The following is an 18,022-nucleotide window of genomic DNA, read 5'->3' as shown; positions in this document are numbered from 1 at the left end:
GGGTTTGGGGGTTTTGGGGTCCAGGGGTGGTCTCAGGGGATTTTGGGGGGGTCTCAGGGGTCTCATACCATGGTGGTGTTCATGATGACCTGGGGATTTTGGGGGAGTTTTTGGGGGGTCTCAGACCATGGTGGTGTTCATGATGACCCAGGGATTTTGGGGGAGTTTTTGGGGGGGTCTCGGGGGTCTCATCCCCCACCACCCACCTGCTGGGGGTCCCATTCCTCACCTTGAGCTTGCCCAGCTCAAACTGGAGCACATTTTGGGTGGTGGGCTGCACGAACACCGCCGGGAACAGTTTGGTGTTGGGCTCCACCTGCGGGCACCACGCTGCTGTGAGACCCCCGGGGTGGGCTGGGACCCCCAAACCTCACCCGGGGGGGTTCAGGGGAGGGGTCCCAGCTCACCTGGAAGAAGGTGTTGATCTCTTTGCCGTTGGCTGTGAAGGTCATGAGCCCCGTGGCCAGGTCCACCAGGCAGCCGATGACCAGGTCAGTGTGGGACACCCTGGCCTGCTGGGTGGGGGTCGCAAACTCCCCCCCCCACACCATGTAGCAGTTGCTGCGCTTGATGCTGGAGGGGGGAAATGGGGTGAGACCCCCCAAAAACCCCCCCAAAATACCCCCAAACCATGGGGCAGTTGCTGCGCTTGATGCTGGGGGGAGGAAATGGGGTGAGACCCCCCAAAAACCCCCCCAAAATACCCCAAAACCCCCCCAAAATACCCCAAACCACCCCAAAATAACCCCACACCATGTAGCAGTTGCTGCGCTTGATGCTGGGGGGAGAAAAATGGGGTGAGACCCCCCCAAAATACCCCAAAACCCCCCCAAAATACCCCCACACCATGTAGCAGTTGCTGCGCTTGATGCTGGGGGGAGAAAATGGGGTGAGACCCCCCCAAAATACCCCAAAACCCCCCCAAAATACCCCAAAACCGCCCCAAAATACCCCCACACCATGTAGCAGTTGCTGCGCTTGATGCTGGGGGGAGAAAATGGGGTGAGACCCCCCAAAAACCCCCCCAAAATACCCCAAAAACCCCCCCAAAATACCCCAAACTCCCCCAAAATACCCCTACACCATGTAGCAGTTGCTGCGCTTGATGCTGGGGGGAAAAAAGGGGGGTGAGACCTCCCAAAAGCCCCCCCAAAATACCCCCAAATCCCCCCAAAATAACCCCACACCATGTAGCAGTTGCTGCGCTTGATGCTGGGGGGAGGAAATGGGGTGAGACCCCCCAAAAACCCCCCCAAAATACCCCAAAACCTCCTCAAAATACCCCAAACCGCCCCAAAATAACCCCACACCATGTAGCAGTTGCTGCGCTTGATACTGGAGGGGGGAAATGGGGTGAGACCCCCCCAAAATACCCCAAAACCCCCCAAAATACCCCCAGACCATGTAGCAGTTGCTGCGCTTGATGCTTGGGGGAGGAAATGGGGTGAGACCCCCAAAAAATCTCCCCAAAATACCCCAAAACCTCCTCAAAATAACCCCACACCATGGGGCAGTTGCTGCACTTGATGCTGGGGGGGAAAAAGGGGGTGAGACCCCCCAAAAAACCCCCCCAAAATACCCCAAAATCCCCCCAAAATACCCCAAAACCCCCCCAAAATAACCCCACACCATGTAGCAGTTGCTGCGCTTGATGCTGGGGGGAGGAAATGGGGTGAGACCCCCAAAAAACCCCCCAAAATACCCCAAACTCCCTCAAAATAACCCCAGACCATGTAGCAGTTGCTGCGCTTGATGCTGGGGGGAGAAAATGGGGTGAGACCCCCAAAAAATCCCCCAAAATACCCCAAAACCCCCCCAAAATACCCCAAAACCTCCTCAAAATACCCCCAGACCATGTAGCAGTTGCTGCGCTTGATGCTGGGGGGGAAAAGGGGGTGAGACCCCCCAAAAATCCCCCCAAAATACCCCAAAACCCCCCCAAAATACCCCAAACCGCCCCAAAATAACCCCACACCATGTAGCAGTTGCTGCGCTTGATGCTGAGGGGAGGAAATGGGGTGAGACCCCCAAAAAACCCCCCCAAAATACCCCAAAACCCCCCCAAAATACCCCTACACCATGTAGCAGTTGCTGCGCTTGATGCTGGGGGGAGGAAATGGGGTGAGATCCCCCCAAAAACCCCCCCAAAATACCCCAAAACCGCCCCAAAATAACCCCACACCATGTAGCAGTTGCTGCGCTTGATGCTGGGGGGGAAAAGGGGGTGAGACCCCCAAAAAATCCCCCCAAAATACCCCAAAAGCCCCTCAAAATAACCCCACACCATGGGGCAGTTGCTGCACTTGATGCTGGGGGGGAAAAAAGGGAGTGAGACCCCCAGAATACCCCCAAAATCACAGACCCCTCCCCAACTTAAGCCCCACACCATGGGGCAGTTGCTGCGCTTGATGCTGGGGAGAAAAAGGGGGTGAGACCCCCAAAACCTCCCCAAAATACCCCAGACCATGGGGCAGTTACCCTGTTTGGTGTCCAATTTGGGGTCCAATTTAGGATTTCCTTGGGATCCCATTTAGGGGTCCCATTTGGAGCCCCTTTGGGGTCCCTCTGGGGTCCTGTTCAGGGTCTCTTTTGGAGTGGGTCCCTTTGGGGTCCCATTTGGGGTCTCTTTGGGGTCCATTGCCCTCTCTGGGGTCTCTTTGTGATTTGGGGTCTCATTCAGTGATCCCACTTGAGTTCCCATTTAGGGATCCCATTGTCCCTTTTGGGGTCTCTTTGGGGTCCCTTTGAGATCCCATTTGGGGTCCCATTTAGGGATCCTGTTTAGGGGTCTCTTTTGGGGTCTCTTTGGGGTCCCTTTGGGATCTCACCTGGCATCCTGTTTGGGAATCCCCTTTTGGGGTCTCTTTGGGGTCTCTTTGGGATCCCATTTGGGGTCCCATTTAGGGATCCTGTTTGGGGTGTCTTTGGGGTCTTGTTAGGGTCCTATTTGGGATCCAATTTGGGATCCCTTTGGGATCGCATTTGGGGCCCCATTTGGGGTCTCTTTGTGGTCCCTTTTGGGGTCTCTTTGGGATCCCTTTGGGGCCCCATTTGGGGTCTCTTTGTGGTCCCTTTTGGGGTCTCTTTGGGATCCCTTTGGGGCCCCATTTGGGGTCTCTTTGTGGTCCCTTTTGGGGTCTCTTTGGGGTCTCTTTGTGGTCCTTTTGGGTCTCTTTGGGTCTCTTTGTGGTCCCTTTTGGGGTCTCTTTGGGGTCTCTTTGTGGTCCCTTTTGGGGTCTCTTTGGGATCCCTTTGGGATCGCATCTGGGGACCCTTTTGGGGTTCCATTTGGGGTCTCTCTGGGGCATTTTTTGGGGTCCCCGTGGGGTACCTGTCATGCACGTTGCCGCGGTCGTCGCCCATGGTGACGGTGACGCTGCGCACGCGGCTCAGCTCGAAATCGGGGTCGTGCTGGTGGAAATGGGGGGTGACCCAGCCCACCCAGGCACTGCCCGGCTCCTGGCCCGCAAACAGGCGCACCGAGTAATAGTACTGGGGACAAGGGACACGGTCAGGGACATGGGGACAGGGGGACAGGGACAGTGACATGGGGACAGGGACAGGGACACGGGGACACAGGGACACGGGGACAGGGACAGGGACACAGGGACATGGGGACAGGGACAGGGACACAGGGACACGGGGACAGGGACAGGTGACCCAGCCCACCCAGGCACTGCCCGGCTCCTGGCCCGCAAACAGGCGCACCGAGTAATAGTACTGGGGACAAGGGACACGGTCAGGGACAGTGACAGGGACATGGGGACATGGGGACAGTGACAGGGACAGGGGACACAGGGACACAGGGACAGGGACAGGTGACCCAGCCCACCCAGGCACTGCCCCACAAACAGCCGCACCGAGTAATAGTACTGGGGACAAGGGACACGGTCAGGGACAGCCATGGGGACAGTGACAGGGACACAGGGACACGGGGACAGGGACAGGTGACCCAGCCCACCCAGGCACTGCCCGGCTCCTGGCCTGCAAACAGCCGCACCGAGTAATAGTACTGGGGACAAGGGGACAGTGTCAGGGACATGGGGACAGTGACAGGGACATGGGGACACAGGGACATGGGGACATGGGGACAGGGACATGGGGACATGGGGACACAGGGACATGGGGACAGGGACAGGTGACCCAGCCCACCCAGGCACTGCCCGGCTCCTGGCCCGCAAACAGGCACACCGAGTAATAGTACTGGGGACAAGGGACACGGTCAGGGACAGCCATGGGGACAGGGACAGGGACATGGGGACAGGGACACAGGGACACAGGGACACGGGGACAGGGACAGGTGACCCAGCCCACCCAGGCACTGCCCGGCTCCTGGCCCGCAAACAGGCGCACCGAGTAATAGTACTGGGGACAAGGGACACGGTCAGGGACAGACATGGGGACAGGGACAGGGACACGGGGACAGGTGACCCAGCCCACCCAGGCATTGCCCCGCAAACAGCCGCACCGAGTAATAGTACTGGGGACAAGGGACACGGTCAGGGACAGACATGGGGACAGGGGACATGGGGACAGTGTCAGGGACATGGGGAACAGTGACAGGGGACACAGGGACATGGGGACAGGGACAGGGACACGGGGACAGGGGACAGGGACAGGTGACCCAGCCCACCCAGGCACTGCCCCGCAAACAGCCGCACCGAGTAATAGTACTGGGGACAAGGGACACGGTCAGGGACATGGGGACAGTGACAGGGACATGGGGACACAGGGACATGGGGACAGTGACAGGGACATGGGGACAGGGACAGGGACATGGGGACAGGGACAGGTGACCCAGCCCACCCAGGCACTGCCCCACAAACAGCCGCACCGAGTAATAGTACTGGGGACAAGGGACACGGTCAGGGACAGCCATGGGACAGGGGACATGGGGACACAGGGACAGGGGACACAGGGGCATGGGGACAGTGACAGGGACATGGGGACACAGGGACACGGTGACAGGGACAGGTGACCCAGCCCACCCAGGCACTGCCCCACAAACAGCCGCACTGAGTAATAGTACTGGGGACAAGGGACACGGTCAGGGACAGTGAGAGGGACACGGGGACACGGGGACACGGGGACAGGGACAGGTGACCCAGCCCACCCAGGCACTGCCCGGCTCCTGGCCCGCAAACAGGCGCACCGAGTAATAGTACTGGGGACAAGGGACACGGTCAGGGACAGCCATGGGGACAGTGACAGGGACATGGGGACAGTGACAGGGACACAGGGACATGGGGACAGTGTTGGGGACACAGGGACATGGGGACAGGGGACAAGGACATGGGGACAGGGGACATGGGACACAGGGACACGGGGACAGGGACAGGTGACCCAGCCCACCCAGGCACTGCCCGGCTCCTGGCCCGCAAACAGCCGCACCGAGTAATAGTACTGGGGACAAGGGACACGGTCAGGGACAGCCATGGGGACAGGGACACAGGGACACAGGGACATGGGGACAGGTGACCCAGCCCACCCAGACACTGCCCCACAAACAGCCGCACCGAGTGATAGTACTGGGGACAAGGGACAAGGGACACGGTCAGGGACAGCCATGGGGACAGGGGACACAGGGACATGGGGACAGTGACATGGGGACATGGGGACAGGGACAGGTGACCCAGCCCACCCAGGCACTGCCCCGCAAACAGCCGCACCGAGTAATAGTACTGGGGACAAGGGACATGGGGACACGGTCAGGGACATGGGGACATGGGAACAGGGACAGCCACAGGGACATGGGGACAGGGGACACAGGGACATCGGGACAGGGGACATGGGGACAGGGTGTTTGGGGGGGGGGTTCTCAGGGATTCCATCCCATGGTGGTGTTCATGAGGACCTCGGGGGCTGGGGGATTTGGGTTTTTGGGGATATTTTGGTGGTTTTGGGGTCAGTACCGTGGTGGTGTTCATGATGACCTCGGGGTTGAGGGATTTGGGATTTTAGGGAGGTTTTTGGGGATATTTTGGGTGTTTTTGGGTCCGTACCGTGGTGGTGTTCATGATGACCTCGGGGTCTGGGGGATTTGGGGTTTTTTGGGGGTTTTTGGGGAGGTTTTTGGGGATATTTTGGTGTTTTTGGGGTCCGTACTGTGGTGGTGTTCATGATGACCTCGGGGTCTGGGGGATTTGGGGTTTTTGGGGAGGTTTTTGGGGATATTTTGGGTGTTTTGGGGTCCGTACCATGGTGGTGTTCATGATGACCTTGGGGGTTGAGGGATTTGGGGTTTTTGGGGAGGTTTTGGGGATATTTTGGGTGTTTTTGGGGTCCGTACCGTGGTGGTGTTCATGATGACCTCGGGGGCTGGGGGATTTGGGGTTTTTGGGGAGGTTTTTGGGGATATTTTGGTGGTTTTGGGGTCCTTACCGTGGTGGTGTTCATGATGACCTCGGGGTCTGGGGGATTTGGGGTTTTTGGGGGGGTTTTGGGGAGGTTTTTGGGGATATTTTGGGTGTTTTTGGGGTCCGTACCGTGGTGGTATTCATGATGACCTCAGGGGCTGGGGGATTTGGGGTTTTTGGGGAGGTTTTTGGGGATATTTTGGGTGGTTTTGGGGTCCGTACCGCGGTGGCGTTCATGATGACCTCGGGGTCTGGGGAATTTGGGGTTTTTTGGGGAGGTTTTTGGGGATATTTTGGTGGTTTTTGGGTCCATACCGTGGTGGTGTTCATGATGACCTCGGGGTCTGGGGGATTTGGGGTTTTTGGGGGGTTTTTGGGGAGGTTTTTGGGTGTTTTTGGGGTCCGTACTGTGGTGGTGTTCATGATGACCTCAGGGGCTGGGGGATTTGGGGTTTTTGGGGATATTTTGGTGTTTCTGGGGTCCGTACCGTGGTGGTGTTCATGATGACCTCGGGGTCTGAGGAATTTGGGGAGGTTTTTGGGGATATTTTGGTGTTTTTGGGTCCGTACCGTGGTGGTGTTCATGATGACCTCGGGGGCTGGGGGATTTGGGGTTTTGGGGAGGTTTTTGGGGATATTTTGGTGTTTTTGGGATCCGTACCGTGGTGGTGTTCATGATGACCTCAAGGTCTGGGGGATTTGGGTTTTTGGGGATATTTTGGTGTTTTTGGGGTCTGTACCGTGGTGGTGTTCATGATGACCTCGGGGGCTGGGGGATTTGGGCTTTTTTGGGGAGGTTTTTGGGGATATTTTGGTGGTTTTGGGGTCCGTACCGTGGTGGTGTTCATGATGACCTCAGGGGCTGGGGGATTTGGGGTTTTTGGGGGTGTTTTGGTGTTTCTGGGGTCCGTACCGTGGTGGTGTTCATGATGACCTCGGGGTCTGAGGAATTTGGGGAGGTTTTTGGGGATATTTTGGTGTTTTTGGGTCCATACCGTGGTGGTGTTCATGATGACCTCGGGGGCTGGGGGATTTGGGGTTTTGGGGAGGTTTTTGGGGATATTTTGGTGTTTTTGGGATCCGTACCGTGGTGGTGTTCATGATGACCTCAAGGTCTGGGGGATTTGGGTTTTTGGGGATATTTTGGTGTTTTTGGGGTCTGTACCGTGGTGGTGTTCATGATGACCTCGGGGGCTGGGGGATTTGGGCTTTTTTGGGGAGGTTTTTGGGGATATTTTGGTGGTTTTGGGGTCCGTACCGTGGTGGTGTTCATGATGACCTCGGGGGCTGGGGGATTTGGGGTTTTTGGGGTTTTTTGGGGATATTTTGTTGTTTTTGGGGTCCGTACCGTGGTGGTGTTTATGATGACCTCGGGGGCTGGGGGATTTGGGTTTTTGGGGATATTTTGGTGGTTTTGGGGTCCGTACCGTGGTGGTGTTCATGATGACCTCGGGGTCTGGGGGATTTGGGGTTTTTGGGGGGGTTTTGGGGAGGTTTTTGGGGATATTTTGGGGTCCGTACCGTGGTGGTGTTCATGATGACCTCGGGGTCTGGGGGATTTGGGGTTTTTGGGGATATTTGGGTGTTTTTGGGGTCCGTACCGTGGTGGTGTTCATGATGACCTCGGGGTCGTCGCGCTCGTCGGGCACCACGTCCTCCTCCAGCCTGGGCACGGGAGGGGGCGCGGGGGGGGGCGCGAACGGCGTCTTCCGGCCCTTGAACAGGAACCTGGGGGGCACCGGGGGGGTCACCCCGCTCTGGGGACCCCCAGGGACCCCCAGGGAACCCCCCCAACAACACCCCTTAACTGCCACACTGGGGATGCTCAGGGACCCCCCCCCAGGGATGGGTGTCACCCCCTTTTGGGGACCCTCAGGAATTGGGGACCCCCCAGCAGTGGCTGCCACCCCCTTTTGCTGCCCCCCAAGTCCCCTGGTGCCCCTCAGAGTTATTGGGGACCCCCAGCAGTGGCTGTGACCCCCTTTTGTAGCCCCCCAGCAATACTGGGGACCCCTTTTTTGCTGTCCCCCACTCCCTTTTGCTAGTCCCCCTGGTACTCCTCAGGAACATTGAGGACCCCCTTTTGCTGTCCCCCACCCCTTTTGGTACCCCCCCGCAATATTGGGGACCCCCAGTAATATTGGGGACCCCCCTTTTACTGCCCCCCACCAACATTGGGGACCCCCCTTTTGCTGCCCCCCAGTAATATTGGGGACCCCCCTTTTACTGCCCCCCACCCCTCTCACTGACCCACACCAATGCTGGGGACCCCCCACACCACGCACCCCCTTTCACTGCCCCCCACCAACTTTGGGGACCCCCCTTTTGCTGCCCCCCACCAACATTGGGGACCCCCCTTTTGCTGCCCTCCCGTAATATTGGAGACCCCCCTTTCACTGCCCCCCAGCAATATTGGGGACCCCCCTTTTACTGCCCCCCAGTAATATTGGAGACCCCCCTTTTTCTGCCCCCCACCCCTCTCACTGCCCCACACCAATACTGGGGACCCCCCCACACCACGCACCCCCTTTCACTGCCCCCCACCAACTTTGGGGACCCCCCTTTTACTGCCCCCCAGCAATATTGGGGACCCCCCTTTTACTGCCCTCCACCAACATTGGGGACCCCCCTTTTGCTGCCCCCCAGTAATATTGGGGACCCCCCTTTTGCTGCCCCCCACCAACTTTGGGGACCCCCCTTTTACTGCCCCCCACCAACATTGGGGACCCCCCTTTTGCTGCCCCCCACCAACTTTGGGGACCCCCCTTTCACTGCCCCCCACCAACTTTGGGGACCCCCCTTTTGCAGCCCCGCACCAATGCTGGGGACCCCCACCCCGCTCACCCCCTCCTGGTCTTGCTCTTCTCGGTGGTCGCGTCCTTCTCGTTCTCTCCCCGCGGCGGCTCCCGGCCCGCGGCCCCGGCCCCGGTCCCAGCCCCGGCGGCCGCCCCGGGCGCCGCCCCCGGCGCTCCCTTCTCGGCTCCCTCGTCGCCGTCGTTGCTGCGGGGCCCGGCCGAGCGCCGCAGCCGCTCGAACTCGGACAGCGGCTCCGCGGCCGCCTCCTCGGGGGGCTCCGGCGGCGGCGCCTGCGGCAGCGGCGTGGCGCCGGGCGTGCAGCGGAACGTGCTGTGGAACTGCACGGGCAGGCTCAGCCGCAGGAACAGCAGCTCCGGAGGGGCCGCGGGTGTCCCGGAGCTGCGGTGCGACAGGCGGAGGCACGGCGGGGTGTCCACGGTGCCGTCCAGGCGGGTCACCTGCGGGCACAGCCCAGGGGTGGCACCGGGGGTGGCGGGACACGGTTCTGGGGGAACTTCACCCCGTTTTGGGGACACTTCACCTTGTTTGGGGACACTTCAGGGACACCCAGGGATGGTGGGACCCGGTTTTGGGGACACTTCAACTCATTTTGGGGGCACTTCACCTTGTCTGGGGACACTTCACCTTGTTTTGGGGACACTTGACCCTCTTTTGGGGACACTTCACCTTGTTTGGGGACACTTAATGCTGTTCTGGGGACACTTTACCCTGTTTTGGGGGCACTTCACCTTGTCTGGGGACACTTCACCTTGTTTTGGGGACACTTGACCCTCTTTTGGGGACACTTCACCTTGTTTGGGGACACTTAATGCTGTTCTGGGGACACTTTACCCTGTTTTGGGGACACTTCACCTTGTTTGGGGGCACTTAATGCTGTTCTGGGGACACTTTACCCTGTTTTGGGGACACTTCACCTTGTTTGGGGGCACTTAATGCTGTTCTGGGGACACTTTACCCTGTTTTGGGGACACTTCACCTTGTTTGGGGGCACTTAATGCTGTTCTGGGGACACTTTACCCTGTTTTGGGGACACTTCAGGGACACCCAGGGATGGTGGGACCCGGTTTTGGGAGCACTTGACCCGGTTTTGGGGGAACTTCACCCCGTTTTGGGGACACTTCACCTCATTTTGGGGACACTTCACCTCATTTTGGGGACACTTCACCATGTTTGGGGTGGGACACGGTTTTGGGGGAATTTCACCTTGTTTTGGGGACACTTCACCTTGTTTGGGGACACTTAATGCTGTTCTGGGGACACTTTACCCTGTTTTGGGGACACTTCACCTTGTTTGGGGACACTTAATGCTGTTCTGGGGACACTTCTCCCCGTTTTGGGGACACTTCAGGGACACCCAGGGATGGTGGGACCCGGTTTTGGGGACACTTCAACTCATTTTGGGGGCACTTAATGCTGTTCTGGGGACACTTCTCCCCGTTTTGGGGACACTTCACCTCGTTTGGGGACACTTAATGCTGTTCTGGGGACACTTTACCCTGTTTTGGGGACACTTCAGGGACACCCAGGGATGGTGGGACCCGGTTTTGGGGATATTTCATCCTGTTTTGGGGACACTTCACCTCATTTTGGGGACACTTCACCTTGTTTGGGGACACTTAATGCTGTTCTGGGGACACTTTACCCTGTTTTGGGGACACTTCACCCCGTTTTGGGGACATTCAGGGACAGGGAACCCCTTAGGGATGGGTGGGACCCAGTTTTGAGGACACTTCACCCCGTTTTGGGGACACTCAGAAATGGGGAATGCCCTAGGGATGGGATTCTCACCCCTTCTGGGGACATTTGGGGACTTTCAGGGACTCCCTTAATACCCTGAATGCCCCTCAGAGACCCCAAATCCCCCCAAATCCCCCCAAATCCCCCTCACCTCGAGCTGGGGGTGCTCGGGGGGCACGGGGACGAACTGGGGCAGGCTGTGGCTGAACCAGAGACCCCAAACCCCCCAGAGACCCCCAAATCCCCCTCACCTCGAGCTGGGGGTGCTCGGGGGGCACGGGGACGAACTGGGGCAGGCTGTGGCTGAACCAGAGACCCCAAACCCCCCCAAATCCCCCCAGAGACCCCCAAATCCCCTTCACCTCAAGCTGGGGGTGCTCAGGGGGCACGGGGACGAACTGGGGCAGGCTGTGGCTGAACCAGAGGGCGATGGGGACCCCAAACCCCCCAAATCCCCCCAAATCCCCCCAAATCCCCCTCACCTCGAGCTGGGGATGGTCAGGGGGCACAGGGATGAACTGGGGCAGGCTGTGGCTGAAACCAGAGACCCCAAATCCCCCCAGAGACCCCCAAATCCCCCTCACCTCAAGCTGGGGATGGTCGGGGGGCACGGGGATGAACTGGGGCAGGCTGTGGCTGAACCAGAGACCCCAAATCCCCAAAAAACCCCCCCAGAGACCCCTGCCCAGCCCTCACCTCGAGGTGGGGGTGCTCGGGGGGCACGGGGATGAACTGGGGCAGGCTGTGGCTGAACCACAGGGCAATGGGGACCCCAAAACCCCCCAAATCCCCCCAAACACCCCAAATCCCCCTCAGAGACCCCCAAACCCCCCCAGAGACCCCCAAATCCCCCTCACCTCAAGCTGGGGGTGCTCGGGGGGCACGGGGATGAACTGGGGCAGGCTGTGGCTGAACCAGAGGGCAATCGGCCGTTTCATGTTGATGGCGAAGGGCTCGTAGCCCTCCTGGAGGCCGCAGATGCCGAAGTAGCGCAGGGTGCCCACGTCCTGGCCCAGGTTCAGGTGCCCCTCCTGGCCCAGCCCCAGGCTGCACACGGGCACGAAGCCTGGGGGGCACGGGGGGGGCAGCAATGAGACCCCCAGAGCCCCCAGACCCATTTCTGAGCCCCCAGCCCCACGTCCTGGCCCAGGTTCAGGTGCCCCTCCTGGCCCAGCCCCAGGCTGCACACGGGCACGAAGCCTGGGGGGCACGGGGGGGACAGCAATGAGACCCCCAGAGCCCCCAGACCCATCCCAGCCCCACCCCAGAGCCCCCAGACCCACCCCAGAGCCCCCAGCCCCATCCCAGAGCCCCCAGCCCCACGTCCTGGCCCAGGTTCAGGTGCCCCTCCTGGCCCAGCCCCAGGCTGCACACAGGCACAAAGCCTGGGGGGCACGGGGGGGACAGCAATGAGACCCCAGACCCATCCCAGAGCCCCCAGACCCATTTCTGAGCCCCCAGCCCCACGTCCTGGCCCAGGTTCAGGTGCCCCTCCTGGCCCAGCCCCAGGCTGCACACGGGCACAAAGCCTGGGGGGCACGGGGGGGGCAGCAATGAGACCCCCAGAGCCCCCAGACCCATCCCAGCCCCACCCCAGAGCCCCCAGACCCATCCCAGAGCCCCCAGACCCATTTCTGAGCCCCCAGACCCATCCCAGAGCCCCCAGACCCACCCCAAAGCCCCCCGCCCCACGTCCTGGCCCAGGTTCAGGTGCCCCTCCTGGCCCAGCCCCAGGCTGCACACGGGCACGAAGCCTGGGGGGCACGGGGGGGCAGCAATGAGACCCCAGACCCATCCCAGAGCCCCCAGACCCATCCTTGGATCCCCCAGACCCATTCCTGAATTCCCCCAGACCCATTTCTGCTGCCCCCAGGCCAATTCCTCGTGCCCCAGACCCATTCCTGATGCACCCAAACCCACCCCTGATCCCCCTAGACCCACCCCAGAGCCCCCAGACCCATCCTTAGATCCCCCAGACCCATTTCTGGATCCCCCAGCCTCCTCCCTGAGCCCCCAGACCCATTCCTGAATCCCCCAGACCCATTTCTGCTGCCCCAGACCCATCCCTGGAACCCCCAGACCCATCCCTGGATCCCCCAGACCCATTTCTGCTGCCCCCAGACCCATCCCAGAACCCCCAGACCCATTCCTGGTTCCACCACACCCATCCCTGAACCCCCAGACCCATCCCTGGTGCCCTCAGACCCATTTCTGAAGCCCCCAGACCCACCCTAGACCCATTCCTGATGCCCCCAGACCCCTTTCTGCTGCCTCCACACCCATTCCTGGTTTCCCCAGACCCCTTCCTGAATCCCCCAGACCCATTCTTGTTGCCCCAGACCCATCCCTGGTACCCCCAGACACCCATCCAGAGCCCCCAGACCCATTTCTGCTGCCCCCAGCCCCATTTCTGCTGCCCCCAGATGCACCCCAGAGCCTTCAGACCCATCCTTGGATCCCCCAGACCCATCCCTGCTGCCCCCAGACCTATCTCTAGATCCCCAAGACCCACCCCAGAGACCCCAGCCCCATCCCTGGATCCCTCAGACCCATCCCTGGTACCCCCAGACCCACCCCAGAGCCCCCAGACCATCCCACAGCCCCCAGCCCCATTTCTGAAGCCCCCAGCCCCACTCCCCCTCCTCCCCCCGCCCCAGGTGACACCGTGGCGCTGTCACCAGTCCCGTGTCCCCCCTCTCACCGTCGGCCACCTCGAAGTCCCTGAAGGCCACCTCGGAGCCGCCGTCCCCGATCAGCACCTCCCCGTTGAGGGTGAAGCTCATGTGGCACTCGCCCAGGTCGATGAGGCAGCCCACCACGTCCCCAGGCTGCCAGGGACGGCCAAAGGACTCGCCACCAACGTGCCACCGCTGGGCCTGGGGACAGCGGGGACACCAGAGTCACACAGGGGACACCAGGGGGTCACAGGGACACCAGGGGTCACAGGGACATTGGGGACACCAGGGGTCACAGGGACACCAAGGGGTCACAGGGACATTGGGGACACCAGGGGTCACACAGAGCCCACAACGTCCCCAGGCTGCCAGGGGCGCCTGAAGGACTCGCCACCAACGTGCCACCGCTGGGCCTGGGGACAGCGGGGACACCAGAGTCACACAGGGGACACCAGGGGTCACAGGGGACACAGAGAGGACATTGGGGACACCAGGGGACACCAAAGGGTCACAGGGACCCACGACATCCCCAGGCTGGGCGCCCGAAGGACTTGCCCCCGACGTGCCACCGCTGGGCCTGGGGACATCGGGGACATCAGGGGGGTCACAGGGACATTGGGGACATCGGGGACACCAGGGGTCACACGGACATCGGGGACATCAGGGGGGTCACAGGGACATTGGGGACATCAGGGACACCAGGGGTCACAGGGACACCAAGGGATCACAGGGACCCACGACGTCCCCAGGCTGCCAGGGGCGCCCGAAGGACTCGCCCCCGACGTGCCATCGCTGGGCCTGGGGACATCGGGGACACCAGGGGGTCACAGGGACATTGGGGACACCAGGAGTCACAGGGGACACAGAGAGGACATTGGGGACACCAGGGGACACCAGGAGTCACAGGGACATTGGGGACACCAGGGGTCACAGGGACACCAGGGACACCAGGGGGTCACAGGACACTGGGGACACCAGGGGACACCAGGGGACACAGGGACACCAAGGGGTCACACAGAGCCCACGACGTCCCCAGGCTGCCAGGGGCGCCTGAAGGACTCGCCCCCGACGTGCCACCGCTGGGCCTGGGGACAGCAGGGACACCAGGGGTCACAGGGACATTGGGGACATCGGGGACACCAGGGGGTCACAGGGACATTGGGGACACCAGGGGGTCACAGGGACACCAGGGGGTCACACAGAGCCCACCACGTCCCCAGGCTGCCAGGGACGGCCAAAGGACTCGCCCCCCAGTGCCACCGCTGGGCCTGGGGACACTGAGGACATCAGAGGGGTCACAGAAGGTGACAGTGGGATCCAGGGGGATTTGGGGTGATGGGGACACAATGGGAGTCACATGTCTCAATGGACTCTGGGGGTCCCTGAGTGTCCCCAAGTGTCCCACGCTGGTTCTGTGTGTCCCTGGATGTCCCCAAGTGTCTCCATGTGTCCCCCCATGTCCCCACATGTCCCTGAGTGTCCCTGCACGTCTCCACATGTCCCTGTGTCCCAAGCAGGTTCTGTGCGTCTGCAAGTGTCCCCTCATGTCCCCACCTGTCCCCACATATCCCTGAGTGTGCCTCCACGTCACCAGGTGTCACCACATGTCCCAAACAGGCTCTGGGTGTCCCTGAGTGTCCCCCTGTGTCCCTCCATGTCACAGGTAGGTTCTGTGTGTCCCCACATGTCCCAGCCTGTCCCTCCATGTCCCTGCATGTCTCCACACGTCCCCTGTGTCCCTGAGTGTCCCCCTGTGTCCCCCCATGTCACAGGTAGGTTCTGTGTGTCCCCACAGGTCCCAGCCTGTCCCTGCCTGTCCCCTGTGTCCCCTCAGTGTGTCCCCACGCTCACCTGGTGCCCATTGAAGACAAAGGTTCTGCATGTCCCCCATGTCCCCGTCTGTCCCTGTGTGTCCCCACCTGTCCCTCCATCTCCCTGGCTGTCCCTGCCTGTCCCCCGTGTGCCATGTGTCCCTGAGTGTCCCTGCCTGTCCCTGCCTGTCCCCTGTGTCCCCTCAGTGTGTCCCCTGTGTCCCTGCCTGTCCCCTGTGTCCCCCATGTGCCCTGTGTCCCTGCCTGTCCCCTGTGTCCCCAGGGCTGTCCCCAGGCTCACCCGGTGCCCATTGAAGACGAAGGCCATGTCGTCAGCCCCCAGCTCGGTGTCGGGCCTCAGCCCCGGCCGGGCCCAGCCCACACGTCCCCTGTGTCCTTGCCTGTCCCCGTGTCCCTGAGTGTCCCTGCCTGTCCCCTGTGTCCCCTCAGTGTGTCCCCAGGCTCACCCGGTGCCCGTTGAAGACGAAGGCCATGTCATCAGCCCCCAGCTCGGTGTCGGGCCTCAGCCCCGGCCGGGCCCAGCCCACGCGTCCCCTGTGTCCCTGTCTGTCCCTCCATGTCCCTGCCTGTCCCCTGTGTCCCCTGTGTCCCCGTCTGTCCCTGCCTGTCCCCTGTGTCCCCAGGCTCACCTGGTGCCCGTTGAAGACGAAGGCCATGTCGTCGGTGCCCAGCTCGGTGTCGGGTCTCAGCCCCGGCCGGGCCCAGCCCACGCGTCCCCTGTGTCCCCTGTGTCCCTGCCTGTCCCTGCCTGTCCCCTGTGTCCCCTCAGTGTGTCCCCAGGCTCACCCGGTGCCCGTTGAACACAAAGGCCATGTCGTCAGCGCCCAGCTCGGTGTCAGGCCTCAGCCCCGGCCGGGCCCAGCCCACGCGCATCTCCCCGGCCGTCACCGCCTGGAACTCGAAGTACCAGCGGCCGCTGCGCACGGCCGAGCCCCGATCGGCGCGGAACAGCCGCGGCCGGGGGGCGCGGGGACCCCCGGGAACTGCACCCTGCGAGGCTGGGGGAGACACAGGGGGTCAGCACCCCAGAAACGGGATATGGAACCCCAAAAACGGCACCCAAATAGCACCCAGAGAGCCCCAAAAACGGGATATGGAACCCCAAAAACGGCACACAGAGCGCCCCAATCTGCGCGGAACAGCCGCGGCCGGGGGGCGCGGGGACCCCCGGGAACTGCACCCTGCGAGGCTGGGGGAGAATGGGGGGTCAGCACCCCAAAAACGGCACCCAAACAGCACCCAGAGTGCCCCAAAAACGGGATATGGAACCCCAAAAACGGCACCCAAATAGCACCCAGAGAGCCCCAAAAACGGGATATGGAACCCCAAAAACGGCACCCAAATAGCACCCAGAGAGCCCCAAAAACGGGATATGGAACCCCAAAAACGGCACCCAAACGGCATCAAGAGCTGCTGGGACCCCTCGAGGGGACACCGTGTGAGGCTGAGGGCGAACAGGAGGTCAGTACCCCAAAAATGGGACATGGAACCCAAAAAAGGGACATGGAACCCAAAAATGGGACATGGAACCCCAAAAAAGGGACATGGAACCCAAAAACGGGACATGGAACCCCAAAACAGGGACATGGAACTCCAAAATTGGCACCAACAACCATGGCTGGGGGGTGCCAGACCCTTTGAGGGGACACCGTGTGAGGCTGGGGGAGACAGAGAGGTCAGCACCCCAAATATGGGACACAGAACCCCAAAAATGGGACATGGAACCCCAAAACAGGGACATGGAGCCCCAAAACTGGCACCAACAGCCATGGCTGGGGGTTGCCAGGACACCTTGAGGGGACACCGTGTGAGGCTGGGGGAGACAGAGGGGTCAGCACCCCAAAAAGGGACACAGAGACCCCAAAGACGGCACCCAAAGGGTACAACCAGCTGCCAGATGTCCCCAAAGGTCCCCAGGTGTCCCCGAGCCCCCCACTCACGCGTCTCCTGGTCGGGGGGCTCGATGTTGTAGCCGTAGCCCAGCAGGGTGCGCACGGCCTGGCACAGGCTCTCGCGGTTGGTGGCCTTGGTGCCCTCGTCCAGCAGGTTGTAGGGCACCAGCCGGGGGTTCCGCTTGTTCTTGATGTCCTGCGGACACGGGGACAGTGTGGGGACACGGCCATGGGGACACGGGGACAGCGTGGGGACAGCGTGGGGACACGGAGACACAGCCATGGGGACACGGGGACAGGGTGGGGACATGGGGACACGGCCATGGGGACATGGGGACAGTGTGGGGACACAGCCATGGGGACATGGGGATAGCGGGCTTGGGGTGTGGGGACACGGAGACACAGCCATGGGGACAGTGTGGGGACAGTGTGGGGACACAGCCATGGGGACACGGGGACAGCGTGGGGACAGTGTGGGGACACAGAGACACAGCCATGGGGACATGGGGACAGGGTGGGGACATGGGGACACAGCCATGGGGACACAGGGACAGCGTGGGGACAGCGTGGGGACACGGAGACACAGCCATGGGGACATGGGGACAGGGTGGGGCCATGGGGACACGGCCATGGGGACACGGGGACAGCGTGGGGACGTGGGGACAGCGTGGGGACAGTGTGGGGACACAGGGACAAGGCCATGGGGACAAAGG

General features: G+C 61.4%; 1 protein-coding gene across 1 annotated transcript in view; it reads right to left on the bottom strand.

The window, feature by feature from the left end:
- The window catches only part of LOC106630639 (ryanodine receptor 1), a 143,921-nt gene that overhangs the window by 83,714 nt on the left and 42,185 nt on the right, over positions 1-18,022 (bottom strand). The window contains 9 exon segments of the mRNA XM_074531811.1: positions 230-316; positions 408-573; positions 3,332-3,492; positions 7,958-8,084; positions 9,201-9,610; positions 11,768-11,976; positions 13,612-13,786; positions 16,204-16,415; positions 17,358-17,505. Coding sequence (XP_074387912.1) covers positions 230-316; positions 408-573; positions 3,332-3,492; positions 7,958-8,084; positions 9,201-9,610; positions 11,768-11,976; positions 13,612-13,786; positions 16,204-16,415; positions 17,358-17,505 — 1,695 coding nt within the window.

The sequence above is a fragment of the Zonotrichia albicollis genome, chromosome 39 (genome assembly GCF_047830755.1).
Source record: "Zonotrichia albicollis isolate bZonAlb1 chromosome 39, bZonAlb1.hap1, whole genome shotgun sequence".
Classification (NCBI taxonomy): domain Eukaryota; kingdom Metazoa; phylum Chordata; class Aves; order Passeriformes; family Passerellidae; genus Zonotrichia; species Zonotrichia albicollis.
This window is presented reverse-complemented; position numbering and strand designations above follow the sequence as displayed.